At 43.2% G+C, this 21326-nt stretch overlaps 1 protein-coding gene across 1 annotated transcript in view; it reads left to right on the top strand.

Moving 5' to 3' along the window:
• Window positions 1-21326, top strand: part of LOC124036586 (kinase suppressor of Ras 2-like) — a 113856-nt gene that overhangs the window by 59853 nt on the left and 32677 nt on the right. Inside the window, 9 exon segments of the mRNA XM_046351339.1 lie at window positions 4868-5040; window positions 13091-13160; window positions 16771-16854; window positions 17436-17521; window positions 18759-18776; window positions 19031-19137; window positions 20109-20203; window positions 20205-20275; window positions 20693-20734. Coding sequence (XP_046207295.1) covers window positions 4868-5040; window positions 13091-13160; window positions 16771-16854; window positions 17436-17521; window positions 18759-18776; window positions 19031-19137; window positions 20109-20203; window positions 20205-20275; window positions 20693-20734 — 746 coding nt within the window.

Raw genomic sequence — 21326 nt, 5'->3', positions numbered from 1 at the left:
GTCCTGGTGACTGGATTTTTTGAAACACCATTATTTTTTGTCTTACTGAGATTTACTGTCAGAGCCTAGGTCTGGCAGAATTTGTTCAGCAGATCTAAGTGCTGCTGTAGGCCCTCCTTGGTTGGTGACAGAAGCACCAGATCATCAGCAAACAGTAGACATTTGACTTCAGATTCTAGTAGGGTGAAGCTGGGTGCTGCAGACTGTTCTAGTGCCCTCACCAATTCGTTGATATATGTGTTGAAGAGGGTGGTGCTCAAGCTGCATCCCTGTCTCACCCCATGGCCCTGTGGAAAGAAATGTATGTGTTTTTTTGCCAATTTTAGCTGCACATTTGTTGTTTGTGTACATGGATTTTATAATGTTGTAGGTTTTTCCCGCAACACAACTTTTCATCAATTTGTATAGCAGACCTTCATGCCAAATTGAGTCAAAAGCTTTTTTGAAATCAACAAAGTATGAGAAAACGTTGCCTTTGTTCTAGTTTGTTCGTGAATTAGTGTGTTTAGGGTGAATAGGTGGTCTGTCGTATGGTAATTTGGTTAAAAAACCATTTGACATTTGGTCAGTACATTGTTTTCACTGAGGAAATGTACGAGTCTTACTGTTAATGATATTGCAGAGGATTTTCCCAAGGTTACTGTTTACACATATCCCACGGAAGTTATTGGGGTCAAATTTGTCTCCACTTTTGTGGATTGGGGTGATCAGTCCTTGGTTCCAAATATCGGGGTAGATGACAGAGCTAAGGATGATGTTAAAGAGTTTAAGTATAGCCAATTGGAATTTGTGGTCTGTATATTTTATCATTTAATTTAGGACACCATCAACACCACATGCCTTTTTGGGTTGGAGGGTTTGTATTTTGTGCTGTAGTTCATTCAATGTAAGAGAATCCAGTGGGTTCTGGTAGTCTTTAATAGCTGATTCTAAGATGTGTAATTGATCATGCATATGTTTTTGCTGTTTGTTCTTTGTTACAGAGCTAAAGGGATTGGAGAAGTGGTTTATTCACACATCTCCGTTTTGGATAGATAACTCTCTGTGTTGTTGTTTGTTTAGTGTGTTCTAATTTTCCCCAGAAGTGGTTAGATTGTATGGATTCTTCAATTACATTGAGCTGATTTCTGAAGTGTTCCTTCTTTTTCCCATAGTGTATTTCTGTATCATGTTAGTGATTTTGCCACGTTCTAACCATCGTTCTTGTGTGTTTTCCTTGTTTTAGTGTCGGTCAGGACGTGAGCTGGGTGGGCATTCTATGTTGTGTGTCTGGTTTGTCTATTTCTATGTTTGGCCTGATATGGTTCTCAATCAGAGGCAGGTGTTAGTCATTGTCTCTGATTGGGAACCATATTTAGGTAGCCTGTTTTGTGTTGGGTTTGGTGTGGTGTTGTCTCCTGTGTCAGTGTTTGTACCACACGGGACTGTTCCTTGTTTTCATGTTCCTTGTTTTCATGTTCCTTGTTTTCATGTTCCTTGTTTTCATGTTCCTTGTTTTCATGTTCCTTGTTTTCATGTTCCTTGTTTTCATGTTCCTTGTTTTCATGTTCCTTGTTTTCATGTTCCTTGTTTTCATGTTTCTTGTTTTGTAGTCTATTTCATGTATAGTTTTCGTTATTAAAAGAACCACGAATGATAACTACGCTACGTCTTGGTCCGATCCCTGCTACACCTCTTCTTCAGAGGAAGAAGAGAACCGTTACAGATTTGGCATAGTGAAGGTGTACTGTAGGCTCGGGTTTTCTGGGTCTCTATGTTTTTGTTTGGACAGGTTTCTCAATTTCTTTGTTATGTTTTTGCATTCTTCATCAAACAATTTGTCATTATTGTTAACTTTCTTAGGTTGTCTGCTTGACATTTTTAGATTTGATAGGGAAGCTTTAGGTTAAATATACTGTTTTGTTTTTTTGGTTTTCTACTGGCAAGTTTACACCTTCACTATTACAGTGGAACATTTTTTCCAGGAATTTGTCTTAAAGGGATTGAATTTGTTGTTGCCTAATTGTTTTTTGGTAGGTTTCTACACTACTTTTCTTCCAACTGTAGCATTTCTTAATATTATACAGTTCCTTTGGCTTTGATGCCTCATGATTGAGTATGTATCTGTTCAAGTACTGTGATTCAAGACTGTGATTTTGCTGTGATCTGATAGGGGTGTCAGTGGGATGACTGTAAATGCTCTGAGAGACTCTGTGTTGAGGTCGGTGATAAAGTAGTCTACAGTACTACTACCAAGGGATGAGCTGTAGATGTACCTACCGTAAGAGTCTCCTTGAAGCCTACCATTGACTATGCACAGACCCAGCGTGTGACAGAGTTGCAGGAGTTGTGACCTGTTATTGTTGGTTGTTATGTCATAATTGTGTCTAGGGGGGCATATTTGGGAGGGAATGTTGTCACCTCCAGGTAGGTGTTTGTCCCCCTGTGTGCTGAGGGTGACATTCACCACAGACTAGGACTATGCCCCAAGGCCTGGAAATGGTTGATCTCCCCCTCTAGGATGGAGAAGCTGTCATCGTTAAAGTATGGGAATTCTATTGGGGGGGATATAGGTAGTAAACATGAGGAGATCATTTCCTTATTAATTTCAAGCCAGATGTCAAATGTTTCTGTTCTAACTAATTTAATAGAGGGGATTAGTTCTGATCTATAACAAATTAGCATACCCCTTGAGTCCCTTCCCTGTTTCACACCTGGTAGTTTGATGGAATGGACTGCCAGCTCTCTGTAACCTAGTGAGTAACCAGGGGGTCTGTCTCCTCTATACCATGTTTCTTGCAAGATGTCAACGTCTGTATTTCTGATTTCTTTGATGAAGTCTTGGTTCATGCTCTTTAGGCCAAATGCAGATGGCCTCTGACCTTGTATATTCCAGGATGAGATAGTAAATGCTTTGTGTTCCATCGTGTCTAGTGTTGTTTTCCTGTGTCTTGGACCATTACGGTAGGTGTGAGCAGAGCATTTTGAGCATCAAATACATACCACTTAGGTCGCAGGATGGACCTTGAGCGGGTGTATTAGTGGGGGTTGGGCCGGTGTATTAGATGACTCCTTGCTGTCCCCAGTCCACCTGGCCGTGCTGCTGCTCCAGTTTCAACTGTTCTGCCTTATTATTATACGACCATGCTGGTCATTTATGAACATTTGAACATCTTGGCCATGTTCTGTTATAATCTCCACCCGGCACAGCCAGAAGAGGACTGGCCACCCCACATAGCCTGGTTCCTCTCTAGGTTTCTTCCTAGGGTTTGGCCTTTCTAGGGAGTTTTTCCTAGCCACCGTGCTTCTACACCTGCATTGCTTGCTGTTTGGGGTTTTAGGCTGGGTTTCTGTTCAGCACTTTGAGATATCAGCTGATGTACGAAGGGCTATATAAATACATTTGATTTGATTTGATTAGTTGGGGTTTTGGCCATGTTGAGGCCCTTGCTGCAGAGGCAGGGTGCATGGGGGGGGGGGGCATAAGACTGATCTGGGGACGCTTATTAAATTCATTTCTCTCTTTCTTTCTTTCTTTCTCTCTCTCTCTCTCTCTCTCTCTGTGCACTCCACTCTGTGCACTCCACTCTGTCACTTTCACTCTGTCTCTGTTTCTCTATCTCACACTCAGCCTTCAGGGAGAATGATGATCTGACGTCTCAGGATATTTTACATGTCTGAAGTTATTTGAGTTTGCCGTTTTCAAAGTATAAAATGAGGGTGGGGGGGACTCTGGATAACCCTAGCCATGTTATACTGCATCTTTCAACTGATGGCTATACATCATCAACAGTTTTATAACTGTAGTTGTATAAGAAGTTGTATTATAAGAGCTTTTTAACATTTTGACCCATTCAAGAGTTGTTCTTATTTTTTACTGTTTTCTACAATTTTCTGCATTGTAGAATATGGTAACCAAAAACGTGTTAATCAAGTCAAAATATGTTTTATATTTTAGATTCTTCAAAGTAGCCACCCTTTGCCTTGATGACAAAACTAAAAATACTTCGCCACCATGACCTTTTTGTTTTTGCTTTTACCTCCCTTATCTCACCTCATTTGCTCACAACGTATATAGACTTACTTTTCTACTGTATTATTGATTGTATGTTTGTTTTACTCCATGTGTAACTCTGTGTTGTTGTATGTGTCGACCTGCTACCTGGTTAAATAAAGGTGAAATAAATCAATACAAATCTCATCCCAAACCATCTCAATTGGGTTGAGGGCGGGTGATTGTGGAGGCCAGGTCATCTGATGCAGCACTCCATCACCATCCTTATTGGTCAAATAGCCCTTACACAACCTGGAGGTGTGTTTTGGGTCATTGTCCTGTTGAAAAACAAAAGATAGTCCCAAACCAGATGGGATGGCGTATCACTGCAGAATGCTGTGGTAGCCATGTTGGTTAAGTGTGCCTTGAATTCTAAATAAATCACTGACAGTGTCACCAGCAAAGCACCATCACACCTCCTCCTCCATGCTTCACGGTGGGAACCACAAATGCGGAGATCATCCGTTCACCTACTCTGTATCTCACAAAGACATGGAACCAAAAATCTCACATTTGGATTCATCAGACCAAAGGACAGATTTACACCAGTCTAATGTCCATTGGCCCAAGCAAGTCTCTTCTTATTGGTGTATTTTAGTTGTAGTTTCTTTGCAGCAATTCGACCATGAAGGCCTGTCTCCTCTGAACAGTTGATGTTGAGATGTGTCTTTTACTTGAACTCTGTGTATAATTGAAGAATAAAGCTTTATAACTGTAGTTTATAACTGTTTAATTACAGATTAACTGTTTCTCTGTGCGTAAGAGCTTTCGAATTGTATAATATCAGTTTAGAACTGTTTAATAAGAGTCATTTTGTATTTCTGTGTGTCTCAGAGTGAAGCAGAAGAAGTCCAAGCCTCAGCACCTGAAGATCAACAGTAGTATGGGGAGCTGTGAGAACCTGCCTACCCAGCGTTCACCCCTACACTCCTCTGACCATCGCTCCCTCCGTTCCTTTTTCTTCCCCACCTTCATGCCCTCCACTCCCCCTGTCTACTCCGATGCAAGTAAGTACCCTTTTTTAGAACACTAAGCCTTATAGTACCCGTTAGTCTAGGAGTGTTCAATTCTATCTCAAAATGGCCGATGTGGGTGCAAGGAGTAACTCACCCGATTCAACTAATAAAATCTTGATTGAAGATTGTCATTGCTTGGCTCGTTGAACCAGGGGTGTTATCTAGTGTGCAGTGGTTTAAATTACTTAAGTAAAAATACTTGAAAGTACTACTTAAGACGTTTTTTGGGGTATCTGTACTCCTAACTTTACTATGTATATTTTTGACAACTTTTACTTTTACTTCACTACAGTCCTAAAGAAAATTATATACTTTTAACTCCATACATTTTCCCTGACACCCAAAATTACTCTTTACATTTTGAATGCTTAGCAGGACAGGAAAATGAACAAATTCACACACTTATCAAGAGAACATACCTGGTCATCCCTACTGCCCCTGATCTGGCGGACTCACTAAACACACATGCTTTGTTTGTAAATGATGTCTGAGTATTGGAGTGCGCCCCTGGCTATCCATAAAATTAAAATAAACAGGAAAATGATGCCTTTTGATTTATACTTTTACTTTGACTTTTGATACTTAAGAATATATTAGTGATTACATTTACTTTTGATACTTAAGTACATTTCAAATCAAATACTTTTAGAGTTTTACTCAAGTAGTATTTTACTGGGTGACTTTCACTTTTTCTTGAGTCATTTTTTATTAAGGTATCTTTACTTTTACTCGAGTATGACAATTGGGTACTTTCTCCACCACTACTAGTGTGTTACATGATTGTTGATTGTCCACTGTCTGTCTACAGGTCTTTCTCTAGTAATTACTTTATGGGAGCATCACGTTTTAGGGAAGAACCAGATGCAGACAGTGTCGAAGTAACAAGATTGTATTACTAGAACAGGGGGCAGGCAAAATGACAGGTCAAGGGCAGGCAGAGGTCAGTAATCCAGATCAGAGTCCATGGTACAGAATGACAGGCAGTCTCGGGGTCAGGGCAGGCAGAGGTCAATAATCCAGGTTGGTGTGACAAGGTACAGAATGGCAGAACGGCAGGCAGATTGGTGAAAACTGGGAAAACTAGAAAACAGGAACTAGAACGAGACAGGAGCAAGGGAAGAAACACTGGTAGACTTGACAAACAAAACAAACTGGCAACAGACAAACAGAGAACTCAGGTATAAATACAGTGGGGATAATGGGGAAGATGGGCGACACATGGAGGGGTGTGGAGACAAGCAAGCACAAAGACAGGTGAAACAGATCAGGGAGTTTAGGGAGTTTAGCCATACTTAAACACATAACAAGCATAACAATCGGTCCTGAACGAGAGAGCGAGACGGGGACGATGTGAGGAGACTGAGAATGACGGGAGGAGGCAGGGACAGGGATGTCAGGGAATGAAATATGGACGTCGATAGGGGATCTGAATGGGTCTAGACTCTGACTAATAGTCCTTGATTCATTGTTTGGGGTTTTAGACTGGGCTTCTGTCACTTTGTGACATCGGCTGATGTAAAAAAAAGCCTTTCTAAATACATTTGATTGATTGTCAGGTATTACCATGGAAGTCTGGATTCACATTGTGGACTCGAGGGTATTCGAGAAGCAGCAGGAAGTTGTTCTTTACACATCCGTACACAGACTCCTACATAGGCTATACATACACAAAACAAAGATAATGCATTATGATTATCGCTCAAGTTGTCTACTTCAATTAATCTCCTGCAACATAAAATGGGATGAATGATGTGCCTGTTTGTGTGTTTTTGTAGGGAGTGAAAGAGGGAGAGAAAAGGGGGGGAGAGAGAGAGAGTCAGACAAACAGGGAGAGAGTTAAGGATAGAGAGAGAAAGAATGAGAGAGCAGGAGAGAGAAGGAGTCAGATAGACGGACAGAGAGAGAGAGTTTAGGATAGAGAGAGAAAGAACGAGAGAGCAGCAGGAGAGAGAGAGAGAGAGAGAGAGTCAGACAGACGGACTGACAGAGAGTTTAGGATAGAGAGATATAGAACGAGAGCGCAGGAGAAAGGGAGAGTCAGACAGACAGACAGACAGACAGACAGACAGACAGACAGACAGACAGACAGACAGACAGACAGACAGACAGACAGACAGACAGACAGACAGACAGACAGACAGACAGACAGACAGACAGACAGACAGACAGACAGACAGACAGACAGACAGACAGACAGACAGACAGACAGACAGACAGACAGACAGACAGACAGACAGACAGACAGACAGACAGACAGACAGACAGACAGACAGAGAGTTTAGGATAGAGAGTTTAGGATAGAGAGAGATAGAACGTGACAGTGATGATAGTTCTCCCTGCTGCATGATGGAATATGATAAGCTTCTTGTTAAGTCATGTTTAATACGACACCAGTTGCTAAAAGTCAAGTGCTCCTGGTAATCCAATATCTCCCTCAGTAATTACTGTCTTTGTAATTGAATGTAATTTAAATGTCACGTAAGTACAAATAAGTATAATTACTGTCTCTTGTTCTTTATGTCACTGTTAGGGGCTCGAGCCTCTAGATATTCAGGACTATAAACTAAGTGTGTTTAATTCCAGTGTTTGAGGACCACTGATGGTTCAGCTTTTTCTTGCCGTCAGTGACTGACTAGACTACTGATGTGTCTATTCTCTGTCCAGTGAGACTAATTGACCAAGTGATTACCAGGGATAAGATAGAACGAAAGAGGTTGACTTTAACATCAGATCTAGAATCAAATAACCTTACCTAACAGTAACCATTAGTAATTTGGACAAAATATCTGACCAAGAACCAGAGGTTAAGGTCAAAGTCCACCCACTCCAGAACAACTGACATGGCCTGGCCCTCCACCCACTAGAACAACTGACATGGCCTGGCACTCCACCCACTAGAACAACTGACATGGCCCTCCACCCACTAGAACAACTGACATGGCCTGGCCCTCCACCCACCAGAACAACTGACATGGCCTGGCCCTCCACCCACTAGAACAACCGTCACGAGAACAACCGACATGGCCTGGCCCTCCACCCACTAGAACAACCGACATGGCCTGGCCCTCCACCCACTAGAGCAACCGACATGGCCTGTCCCTCCACCCCCTAGAACAACCAACATGGCCTGGCCCTCCACCCACTAGAACAACCGACATGGCCTGGCCCTCCACCCACTAGAGCAACCGACATGGCCTGGCCCTCCACCCACTAGAACAACTGACATGGCCTGGCCCTCCACTCATTATCTTCCTGTGGCTCTGACAAAGACATTAGAGATGAAGACAATTGCCTATCTAAGGTAGTTATTCATAGTAAGTGGCGGCATCCCTAATGCTTTTATCTGTCTGCTTAGCCTCCCCCTGGGGTCTCAGTGCGGCTCATAGCAGCACAGAGGCACGGAGCAGGCCTGGTGGGTGTTGTCAGTCTGTTAATGGGTCTGCTTGGGGTCCGGAAGGAAAGATAGATATCCAGAATGCTGCCGCAGTTTTATTGAGCACGCTGTGCCGTAAAGTATCTGCTTGGGATCTGCTCAGCACAGCTCATCTGTAAAAGCCCCTTCTGGCATTACAAGAACCAAGCAACTGGCTCTGATATCTGTATCAAAGAGCAAGGACCCCATGAGGACCCATGAGGACCCCATGAGGACCCCATGAGGACCAATGAGGACCCCATGAGGACCCATGAGGACCCATGAGGACCCATGAGGACCCATGGGGACCCATGAGGACCCATGAGGACCCATGAGGACCCATGAGGACCCCATGAGGACCCATGAGGACCCATGAGGACCCATGAGGACCCCATGAGGACCCATGAGGACCCATGAGGACCCCATGAGGACCCCATGAGGACCCCCGAGGACCCATGAGGACCCACGAGGACCCATGAGGACCCCATGAGGACCCATGAGGACCCATGAGGACCTTGATACAAAAATTAGAACCATGTTTCAGGGCGGCTGTATTTTGTGTCTCGTCATGAAATTTAGAGATTTAAGGTTTCTTTTAGTTTGACTGATTGAAGTGGTGCCTGCAGGGAGACAGGTTTTGTGTGTCTAGTTGGGAGGCTGCTCCAACCACACCAACACCTGCTGGGCCTAGACAGCCTGCTGCCAGGTAAACACAGACACCACCAGGCTCATTTTAACACTGTTGCCAGGTAAACACAGATGCCACCTGGCTTATTTCACCACTGCCAGCTAAACACAGACACCACCAGGCTCATTTTACCTCTGCTGTCTGGTAAACACAGACACCACCACCCTCTTTTCACCGCTGCTGCCAAGTAAACACAGACACCACCAGGCTCATTTTACCACCGCTTCCAGCTAAACACACCAGGCTCATTTTACCACCGCTTCCGGCTAAACACACCAGGCTCATTTTTCCACCACTTCCAGCTAAACACAGACACCACCAGGATCATTTTACCACCTTTACCACCTCTGGCAGGTAAACACAGACACCACCAGGATCATTTGACCACCTCTGCCAGGTAAACACAGACACCACCAGGATCATTTGACCACCTCTGCCAGGTAAACACAGACACCACCAGGATCATTTGACCACCTCTGCCAGGTAAACAGAACACTGCCTTTATAATTTGACCACCACTTCTAATGAACACTTCTGCTCCCCACATAAACAGTATAATGACTAGGACATACATTCACTGCCTGAGGTAGTTCTGGTCCAGATCTGTTTATATTGTTTTACGTCATTTAGTAGACATACTCTATTCCAGAGCAATTAGAGTTTAGTGACTTGCTCAAGGGCACATTGACAGATGTCTCACCTTGTCAGCTCAGGAATTCAAACCAGCAACCTTTCGGTTTTAGCGCTTTTAACCACAGGGCTACCTGCCATATGAGTTGGGAAGACAGCACAAACAGATCTGGGACCAGGTCTGAGGGGCTTTGGCCCATTTGTAGAAGATAATATGTATTTTCTAACGTGTAGTTTTTAATGACCATCACCATGATGTGTACAACAGGAAATTCTAGGGCACTTGGTGATAGGTGAGAAGAGGGAGGGGTGTTCTCCTCGTCAAAGATGACATCAAAACAATATTCTGTAGAAAAGGTCATACCCACGCGCTGAATGGTTGTCATGGAAACAGTGCTGGCAACAAGGCTCTTTGTCTCCAGTCGAACGGAGGAGTTTGTTTCACACCGTGGAAATTACAGTTACATTTCACCACTGCTCTTTGCCAACTTCTGCTACTGAGAATACACATTGTATTAAAGAAAAATACTTCAAACTTGTTATTGTGTTTCAAATCATTCAGCCCTGTCTTTTGACCCTTTTTCCATTTACCTTTATTTAACTAAGCAAGTCAGGTGAGAACATTTTCTTATTTTCAATGACGGCCTAGGAACAGTGGGTTTAACTGCCTGTTCAGGGGCAGAACGACAGATTTGTACCTTGTCAGCTCGGGGGTTTGAACTTGCAAACTTGCAACTAGTCCAACACTCTAACCACTAGGCTACCCTGCCGCCCCAGTTGGTTTCCACACATAAGGATACCACGGCTGTAGATGCCTGTGATCAGAAAGGCAGACATGTTTTTTCTACTTTATAGTGTAATATCCTCCATGTCTATGTATCCTCTCTCTCCCTGTTGTTTGGCTGTTTGTCATCTTATTAGATTATGACACGAGTGGGGAGGGGGATGGGGGGGTGGAGGGGTAAGGAGGCTGTGAGTCTATCCAAATGAAAGAGAAAGAATGGGGGACACTGTTGTCTGGCGCCTTTGGGTTACTCTGACATCCGTCTGTGTGTGTGTGTGTCGGTGTGTGTGTGCACGTGTGTGTTGGCTTGAGAGGCACACATGTGCAAAGATTCATCAAGTCAGGCCCAAAGATGTCAACCCCATGCGATGTTGCGGTTACGAGGCTGTTAGTGTAAACAGACTAAACAATAAGCAGATGATGTCACTTCCCCTTCTCTATCAGATTATCAGGCTGCATGAGTGTAATTTAGCGACGTATTGGACTGTGAACCAGAGACACAGAGTTTGTGTGTGCAACAGAAACTCGGAAATGCAGTGTTTCTGGCCCTACGTTGATCAGTCCTATCATCAATCATTGATATCCACTTCAGTGGCGTGCTGTCACACAGTAAACCCTTAATTCAGCAGGTTATTACTGGGTTACTGGTACAAGCTCAGATTTTTGTAATAATGTTCTTATACTAGACATTAAGTATCATAGCATTATTTAAATATTCCCCATGTCATGTTAATGGGGCTCCAACATGGCTGATATAGAATGTTGTAGTGTCATGTTAATGAGGCTCCAACATGGCTGCTATAGAATGTTGTAGTGTCATGTTAGTGAGGCTCCAACATGGCTGATATAGAATGTTGTAGTGTCATGTTAATGAGGCTCCAACATGGCTGCTGCAGAATGTTGTAGTGTCATGTTAATGAGGCTCCAACATGGCTGCTGTAGAATGTTGTAGTGTCATGTTAATGGGGCTCCAACATGGCTGATATAGAATGTTCTCTCTCTCTCTCTCTCTCTCTCTCTCTCTCTCTCTCTCTCTCTCTCTCTCTCTCTCTCTCTCTCTCTCTCTCTCTTCCTCTCTCAGTATCTCTCTCTCTCATCCTCTCTCAGTATCTCTCTCTCTCTTCCTCTCTCAGTATCTCTCTCTCTCTCTCTCTCTCTCTCTCTCTCTCTCTCTCTCTCTCTCTCTCTCTCTCTCTCTCTCTCTCTCTCTCTCTCTCTCTCTCTCTCTCTCTCTCTCTCTCTCTCTCTCTCATCTCTCTCTCTTCTCTCTCTCATCCTCTCTCAGTCTCTCTCTCTCTCTTCCTCTCTCAGTATCTCTCTCTCTCTCTCTCTCTCTCTCTCTCTCTCTCTCTCTCTCTCTCTCTCTCTCTCTCTCTCTCTCTCTCTCTCTCTCTCTCTCTCTCTCTCTCTCTCTCTCTCTCTCTCTCTCTCTCTCTCTCTCTCTCCCTCTCTCAGTATCTCTCTCATTCTTCCTCTCTCATTATCTCTCTCTCTCTTCCTCTCTCAGTATCTCTCTCTCTCTTCCTCTCTCAGTATCTCTCTCTCTCATCCTCTCTCAGTATCTCATCTCAGTATCTCAGTATCTCATCTCTCTCTCTCTCATCTCTCTCTCAATTCAATTCAAAGGGCTCTATTGGCATGGGACATACAGTATATGTTAACATTACCGAAGCAAGTGAAATAGATAATAATGCGCAAATAGTTTAAGTACAAAAGGGAAAATACTAAACATAAATATGGGTTGTATTTACAATGATATTGCTGCTGTGATGGTACATTGTGGTATTTCACCTATCTCTTTCTCGCTCTCTCTCTTGCTCTCTCTCTAGCTCTGACACACACACACACACACACACACACACACACACACACACACACACACACACACACACACACACACACACACACACACACACACACACACACACACACACACACACACACACACACACACACACACACACACACACACACACACACACACACAATGTAACTGAGAAGTCTTTGTTTATTAATCTACTGTGTGGTCATAGCTGAGAGTTCTGATTCCATTCTGTCTGAATGATAAAATAACATTTGGAAAAGAGAATAACTTGAATGTTTTCTCTAAAGATCCAGAAGTGAATAATTTTATCTCATGATTCTGACGATGCTCAGACTTTTGTCACTTTATGGTGTTTGAATGACAGGAATTGTTAGTCAAAATAGGTTATTATAATTGATTGTAGTAAATACCAAAGTGAGATCAGACCAGTTTTTACTCATCTATTAATTTGGTGAAATGTCATGCAGTCCACAAATCAATTTTTGCTTTAGCCCAGTCACAATCAGTGTGGTATTCAGCATGGAACTATTCAATACAGGGCCATGTGTTGATATCTAGTCCTACCCCCCACCGTCCAAACCTTAAGACACATGTTTTAGGCTACAAAGCTGCATGTTTGACTGAATCAAGCCCTACATTTGGTCCGATATCTAATCATCGTTACATTCTTATCCATCCCTCTTTATATCTCTCCTCCTCCAGACACTCTCTCAGTGCCTCGCTGGTCCCCACAGATCCCCCAGAGAGACCTGGGAAACTCCATAAAACACCGGTAACCTGTGTGTGTGTGTGTGAGTGTGTGAGTGTGTGTGTGTGTGTGTGTGTGTGTGTGTGTGTGTGTGTGTGTGTGTGTGTGTGTGTGTGTGTGTGTGTGTGTGTGTGTGTGTGTGTGTGTGTGTGTGTGTGTGTGTGTGTGTGTGTGTGTGATGGTTTGAGTGTTCAGGAATGTGTGTAGTGTGTCTTAATGTGTCTGTTTCTCCACACCTGACAAACAGAATGTCAGACCAATTGTAGGGGGCAGAAGTCATCTTTGTGCTCATTCCACATTTGAACCCCTGATGACTCCCAAATGCTATGGATTTCCAAGTTGGGCAATACACCACCGCTATTGGCCACGAGAACCTGCCTACGTACTGACTTTTCTCTACTTCGTTGTGTCGCTCTTTCTCTCTCTGTCTCTCTAATGCTCTCTCTCTCTCTCTGTATCTCCCTCTCTATTTCTCTCTCTTTCTTTCTCTCTCTGTCTCTCTAATGCTCTCTCTCTCTGTATCTCCCTCTCTATTTCTCTCTCTTTCTTTCTCTCTCTGTCTCTCTAATGCTCTCTCTCTCTCTCTCTCTCTCTCTCTCTGTATCTCCCTCTCTATTTCTCTCTCTTTCTTTCTCTCTCTTTCTCTCTCTTTCTCTCTCTCTCTCTCTTCTTCTCTTGCTCAGCCTCAGACGTACGTGGGAGTTTGCCCACTGTTGAAGTTCACTGAGGAGGAAAGAGAGTGGCTGTGCACACATGTCTTAATGCCTCATCAGCCAGAGACAAGCACATTTATATTTAGTATAAGCCAACATTTTGGACACACACTCATTCAAGGGTTTTTGATTATTTTTACTATTTTCTACATTGTAGAATAATAGTGAAGACATCAACACGATGAAATAACACATATGGAGTGGAGTAACCAAAAAAGTGTTAAACAAATCAAAATATATTTTAGATTTTAGATTCTTCAAAATAGCCACCCTTTGCCTTGATGACAGTTTTGCACACTCTTGGCATTCTTTCAACCAGCTTCACCTGGAATGCTTTTCCAACAGTCTTGAAGGAGTTCCCACGTATGCGTGTTTCTTGGCCCAAGCAAGTCTCTTCTTCTTATCTGTGTCCTTTAGTAGTGGTTTATTTGCAGCAATTCGACCATGAAGGCCTGATTTACACAGTCTCCTCTGAACAGTTGATGTTGTGATGTGTCTTTTACTTGAACTCTGAAGAATTTATTTGGGTTGCAATTTCTGAGGCTGGTAACTCTAATGAACGTATCCTCTGCAGCAGAGGTAACTGAGTCTTCCTTTCCTGTGGTGGTCCTCATGAGAGCCAGTTTCATCATAGTGCTTGATGGTTTTTGCGACTGCACATGAAGAAACTTTAAAAGTTCTTGAAATTTTCCGTATTGACTGACCTTCATGTCTTAAAGTAATGATGGACGGTCGTTTCTCTTTGCTTATTTGAGCTGTTCTTGTCATAATATGGACTTGGTCTTTTACCAAATAGGGCTATCTTCTGTATAACACCCCTACCTTGTCACAACACAACTGATTGGCGCAAATGCATTAAGATGGAAAGAAATTCCACAAATGAACTTTTAACAAGGCACATCTGTTAATTGAAATGGATTGTGACTACCTCATGAAGCTGGTTGAGAGAATGCTAAGAGTGTGTAAAGCTGTCATCAAGGCAAAGGGTTGTTTCTTTGCTTACTTGATATTTCATCGTTTTGGTGACTTCACTACAATGTAGAAAATAGTAAAAATAAAGAAAAACTAGGTGTGTCTGTTACTCTAGCTTATATTGTAAGCACAGGTTATTATGCACAAGTAAATGATTGCAATGTGATTAACTACTTTGGCTATAGCACCATCTCCCTGGGAATGGAAAAGAAATATCTGTGAAAACATATCTCACCTTTAACGCCAGTTTAACTTTAGTAGCATAGGTATGGCCTGCTAAAACAAACGTATCATTTAGGCTCTACTGCCAGGACGGGAGATTGAATTGTGCTCTCCCTGGTTCTGTTTAGCGACGGTACGAGGCGATTCTGTCAGCCTCTTTCCGTCATATTCTATTGCACCAGCCTGCTACTTGAACCCAGGTGTCAGCCTGTGTCAGTCATATTCCATTACCCCAGCCAGCCTGCTACTTGAACCCAGGTGTCAGCCTGTGTCAGTCATATTCTATTACCCCAGCCAGCCTGATACTTGAACCCAGGTGTCAGCCTGTGTCAGTCATATTCCATTACCCCAGCCAGCCTGCTACTTGAACCCAGGTGTCAGCCTGTGTCAGTCATATTCTATTACCCCAGCCAGCCTGATACTTGAACCCAGGTGTCAGCCTGTGTCAGTCATATTCCATTACCCCAGCCAGCCTTCTACTTGAACCCAGGTGTCAGCCTGTGTCAGTCATATTCTATTACCCCAGCCAGCCTGCTACTTGAACCCAGGTGTCAGCCTGTGTCAGTCATATTCTATTACCCCAGCCAGCCTTCTACTTGAACCCAGGTGCCAGCCTGTGTCAGTCATATTCTATTACTCCAGCCAGCCTTCTACTTGAACCCAGGTGTCAGCCTGTGTCAGTCATATTCTATTACCCCAGCCAGCCTTCTACTTGAACCCAGGTGTCAGCCTGTGTCAGTCATATTCCATTACTCCAGCCAGCCTTCTACTTGAACCCAGGTGTCAGCCTGTGTCAGTCATATTCCATTACTCCAGCCAGCCTTCTACTTGAACCCAGGTGTCAGCCTGTGTCAGTCATATTCTATTACCCCAGCCAGCCTGCTACTTGAACCCAGGTGTCAGCCTGTGTCAGTCATATTCTATTACCCCAGCCAGCCTGATACTTGAACCCAGGTGTCAGCCTGTGTCAGTCATATTCCATTACCCCAGCCAGCCTGCTACTTGAACCCAGGTGTCAGATCTATCAGTCAATAAACCGCCTAGCTCTTCCCTGTGCTTCCTGGCACTCAGATACTCCATCGAACCTCGAAGTAGGAAATTGCTTTTTATCATTCAAGAGAATTAAGACACACTGTAGATTTGCCTGTTTGATAGGTGGCAGCATCTTGAGATTTTGAGCTGTGACGCGGTTTCCGCCTGGCTCCATCTTCATCTCTGGGAATGATTGCTGTCTTACGCCTTGATGCAGCACCAGGGTCTCTCCCCACTGGGCACAGACGTCAATTCAACATCTATTCCACGTTGATTCAAGTTGGCTGTCACAGCAGTTATTCTAAGAGCACAGCCACAAACTCACCATTGGAGGGGCATAATGAAAGGAGTGCCAGGTGAACCCCAAATTGAATCAAGGTGCATTGGAGATTAGCACGACAATCTTTAGAAGAAGGGGGAAGAATAAGCCTAAAGGCGCCCATCATTCATATGTTAAGGAAAGGTTAACCTGTGAATATGAGGCGTTCTATGACAAAAGCCATTTGTCATCACGTGGGAATAGGAATCATTGTCTGAAAGGTCACAAGCAATCAGTGATGTTTCCTCTGTGCAGTGATGCACACCTGCTGTTTTTATGTATTTTGGGGACTCATTTATGCATGGAGAAACAAGTAGAAGATGTTTTGTCTGTGTGATCTGAACTCACTCTCTCTCTCTCTCTCTTGTCCTTGCAGGTTTTCCACCAAGTATTGGATGTCTCAGACATGCATAGTATGTGGGAAAGGAATGTTGTTTGGACTCAAATGTAAAAACTGCAAGTAGGTCCTTCTTCCCAAAATGATGTTGGTTCGTGAAAAGCATGTCTACACCATGACATAACATTATTGCCATGCATCAAATGTTTCTTAGAATGTATCCTGGTGTGCTTAGTGAAGTAAAAGAAAATCTACATCAATCATTATGCTGGTTGGTTATGGGTCATAAGCTCTTTTTTGTCATCCATGCATTCTTATTAGAACTCTGTAAAGATCATTTGTCACGGTATACTTTGAAAAGTCTCTGAAAAGGAACTGAACATCAATTACCATTATCATTTTAAACAGATTACTCAAAGAAATGAACCAATTTCTCAATCGGCCGAATGAGAAATCTTTGACAGAAGGACAGCTTTTGATTTCCTTAATGGCCCAGGCTATTAACTATTCAAGACATTTTGATTTGAACTGTTTTGAAAATGAATAGCAGAGATTCAGTGGTCAGGGGTTATGTCCGAAGTAGCATCCTATTCCCTATACAGTGCTCTACTTTTGATCAAAAGTCGTGCACTATATAGGGAATAGGGTGTCATTTCAGGCACGACCCTGGTTTCAGAGAGTATATCATTCTGTTTTTTCACTAGGCTGAAGTGCCATAACAAATGCACCAAAGAAGCCCCGCCTTGCCATTTGCTGATCATCCAGCGAGGAGGTAGTAACCCCCTCAAAGGTAACAAAAGGACTGTATACCAGCAGCTTACTGTAAGGCTGAAGCCTGACTTCATGTACAGGCCACATAACTTCAAGGACCATTTCACCACTTGTCTTACAATTTATACATCATGTCATTTGGAAGATGTGTTTCTGAAAGCGACTGGAAGCGTTTTAATGCATCATTTTAATAGCTGTAGACCTTGACACACAGGCCACACAACGTCTTAGTGGTATTCTCAACATAAGCAGTAACACAAACTGCACATGTATCTCAAGTTAGGAGAGACACTGTATATAACCCTACTGTAATTCAGCAGCGCAAAACATATTCATTTTAGGAATACTTATTAGGATTGTCATGCAAGTATTAATTTCTTTAAAATAATACTCATTCTCTGTTATAGTGCTTTAGTTATAGAAGTATTACTTGAAAAGAATACTCATTCTCTGTTATAGTGCTTTAGTTATAGAAGTATTACTTGAAAAGAATACTCATTCTCTGTTATAGTGCTTTAGTTATAGAAGTATTACTTGAAAAGAATACTCATTCTCTGTTATAGTGCTTTAGTTATAGAAGTATTACTTTAAAAGAATACTCATTCTCTGTTATAGTGCTTTAGTTATAGAAGTATTACTTTAAAAGAATACTCATTCTTTGCTATATTCTCTGCTGTAGTGGTTTTGTTATGGAAGTATTTCTTTAAAATAATACTCATTCTCTGCTATATTTTCTGCTGTAGTGGTTTTGTTATGGAAGTATTTCTTTAAAATAATACTCAGTCTGTCACGGCTGTTGAAAGAACTCGACCAAGGTGCAGGGTGGTGAGCGTACATATTCCTTTATTTCTTATGAAGCTCGACAAAATCAATAAACCATCCAAAACAACCGTGACGCTATAGTGCCAACAAACAAAGACAACTTCCCACACAGAAAGGAGGGAAAAGAGCTACCTAAGTATGGTTCCCAATCAGAGACAATGATAGGCAGCTGTCCCTGATTGAGAACCATACCCTGCCAAAACATAGAAACACAAAATCATAGAAAACGAAACCTAGAATGCCCACCCCAAATCACACCCTGACCAAACCAAATAGAGACATTAAAAGGCTCTCTACGGTCAGAGCGTGACACATTCTCTGCTATAGTGGTTTTGTTATGGAAATAGTACTTTATAAGGTTCTCTGTCATCTGGAGTTAGTTTTTACTGTATGTTCTTTACACGTCTCTGTTTTTCTCCCAACTGGTGCGACAGATCAGCAAGGAAATCAAGGTAAATCAGTCCATTTATCAATCTTTCTTTTTTTAACCACAGAAACATTCTGAAGTCTCTGCTATTTGAAGTTGGCCAGCTATCTTACGTTGTTCTTAAGTGTTCCCTTGCGATAGTAACAAGGGACCATCTTCCATTTAACCCATTTAGAAATTTGAGTAGATGAAGACCTTCTCTAATGGACAGCCATATCTCATCTGCTCAAAGCCCTCACTCAGTGTTCTGTTGTTTACGTCTGATTCTGTCTCTACCAGCTCGTTTGGTACGGACTGAATCGGTACCATGTGACATCAACAACCCCCTCAGGTACACAGACCTGCACATCAGTCAGACGCTGCCCAAAACCAGCAAAATCAACAAGGTAGGAACCACCGTACCCCCCCCCCCCCCACACACACACAAACTGCTGTGGGCTCCACATCTGAGGTTTGTCTTATCAAAAGTCCATCTGTTCTTACTTTCTGTTTGCAATCCCCTGAATCTCAGTCTCTCAGACGGACTAGCAGTACTGGATTCATCTATTGGATGTTTTTGTTGTTGTTGTACTAATTCCTTTTCACTCTTCAAACCGTAGCCAACAGATGTATACTTTACAATTCTTCAAACACTGTTTGGGATTACAGAACTGAAAACCTCTACACCCTCATCATAATTTCATAAGGGGCATTTTAGGCAACATTTTGTGGCCCTTACAGTTTGCCGTTTTACCTCACTGTGTCCTGTCATTCGTTGTTTATCCTTTTTTAATGAGATGCTTTTAATGGACATCTGCTAATTCACTATGACCATTACCAGTGTAGTTTGAGACCAGAGTTTTTTCACTCCCTCACTCTGTACGACTTCCCCAATACAACCAGGAAATGAACATAGTATTAGCAGCTATAAGTCAACAACACACACAGCAACACTCCATAATGAGAGAGGTCAACCAAGGCCACTCATTTCTACCCTACCACGTAAAAGAGCTTTTAGCTCCAAGAGCACATATCTCTCTAGTATCTCTATGGACCCTCATCCTAACAACGCCATTAGACAACAGGTGCGTTGTCAGGTGCTATCTTGTGAATGAGGAAGAGTCTGAAAATATACTAGTTCCACCTGCTAATGGCCATAGAGATCAACTATAATTACTGGTCTATTTAATTATGTATCTCTCTGTATCTCTCTCTACCCCCCTCTCTCTCCCTCTATCTCTCTCTGTATCTCTCTTTACCCCCCCCCACTCTCCCTCTCTCTCACTTTCTCTCCCTATTTCTTCCTCTATCTTACTCTTTCTCACTCTCACTCCCCCTTTCTTTCTCCCGCTCTCTCTCTATCTCTTTCTGTTCTCAGGATCACATACCTGTCCCGTACCAGCCAGACTCCAGTAGTAACCCCTCCTCCACCACCTCCTCCACTCCTTCCTCCCCCGTTCCCCCCTCCCCTCCAGTGCCACCCCTCCCTCCCCCTGCACCCCTCCCCACAGTCGGCACGGCTACAGAAACAGTTCAGTTTAACAGGTACGGGATTTAAATGAAAACATTGAGTTTTTCCCCCCAGATAAAGTCTCAAATCAAACTTTATTTAAAGTTCATTTAGACATTTCTTCTGATAGAAGTAGTACATTTAGTGTTACTACTGTTAGATTTTTTTTTAGAGCTGTCTGTCTAGGAAAGACATTTCATTCTTGTCATTTATACCCTTCTATGAACCCAGCTCTGTGCTGATTGTCAGTGAAAGAAGACAAAAAGGGTCTGCACCATAACTCTGATTCTCTCTCTCTCTCTCTCTCTCTCTCTCTCTCTCTCTCTCTCTCTCTCTCTCTCTCTCTCTCTCTCTCTCTCTCTCTCTCTCTCTCTCTCTCTCTCTCTCTCTCTCTCTCTCTCTCTCTCTCTCTCTCTCTCTCTCTCTCTCTCTCTCTCTCTCCTTCGATCCAGCCTCTTCTTACTTCAAATACAAGCAGCAGTTCATCTTCCCAGGTAAGTGCCTTATAATTGAGCATTACGATACCCATACTGCACCAGGCCGAAGGAGGAGGGTACTTTTGATGTCCTCTCCTCATGCTCCTCCCCTCAGTCTCCTCTCCTCATGCTCCTCCCCTCAGTCTCCTCTCCTCATGCTCCTCCCCTCAGTCTCCTCGCCTCATGCTCCTCTCCTCAGTCTCCTCAATCTCCTCTTCTCAGTCTCCTCTCCTCAGTCTTATCTCCTCTCCTCAATCTCCTCCCCTCAGTCTCCTCTCCTCATGCTCCTCTCCTCAGTCTCCTCACTCTCCTCTCCTCAGTCTCCTCTCCTTTTCCTCAGTCTCCTCTCCTCACTTTCCTCTCCTCAATCTCCTCCCCTCAGTCTCCTCTCCTCATGCTCCTCTCCTCAGTCTCCTCACTCTCCTCTCCTCAGTCTCCTCTCCTTTTCCTCAGTCTCCTCTCCTCACTTTCCTCTCCTCTCCCTCAGTCTCCTCTTCCCGGCATCCTCTCCTCAATCTCCTCTCCTCAGGCTCCTCTCCTCAGTCTCCTATCCTCCCCTCAGTCTCCTCTCGTAAGTCTCCTCTCGTAAGTCTCCTCTCGTAAGTCTCCT

This window comes from Oncorhynchus gorbuscha, linkage group LG05, assembly GCF_021184085.1.
Source record: "Oncorhynchus gorbuscha isolate QuinsamMale2020 ecotype Even-year linkage group LG05, OgorEven_v1.0, whole genome shotgun sequence".
Taxonomy (NCBI): domain Eukaryota; kingdom Metazoa; phylum Chordata; class Actinopteri; order Salmoniformes; family Salmonidae; genus Oncorhynchus; species Oncorhynchus gorbuscha.
This window is presented reverse-complemented; position numbering and strand designations above follow the sequence as displayed.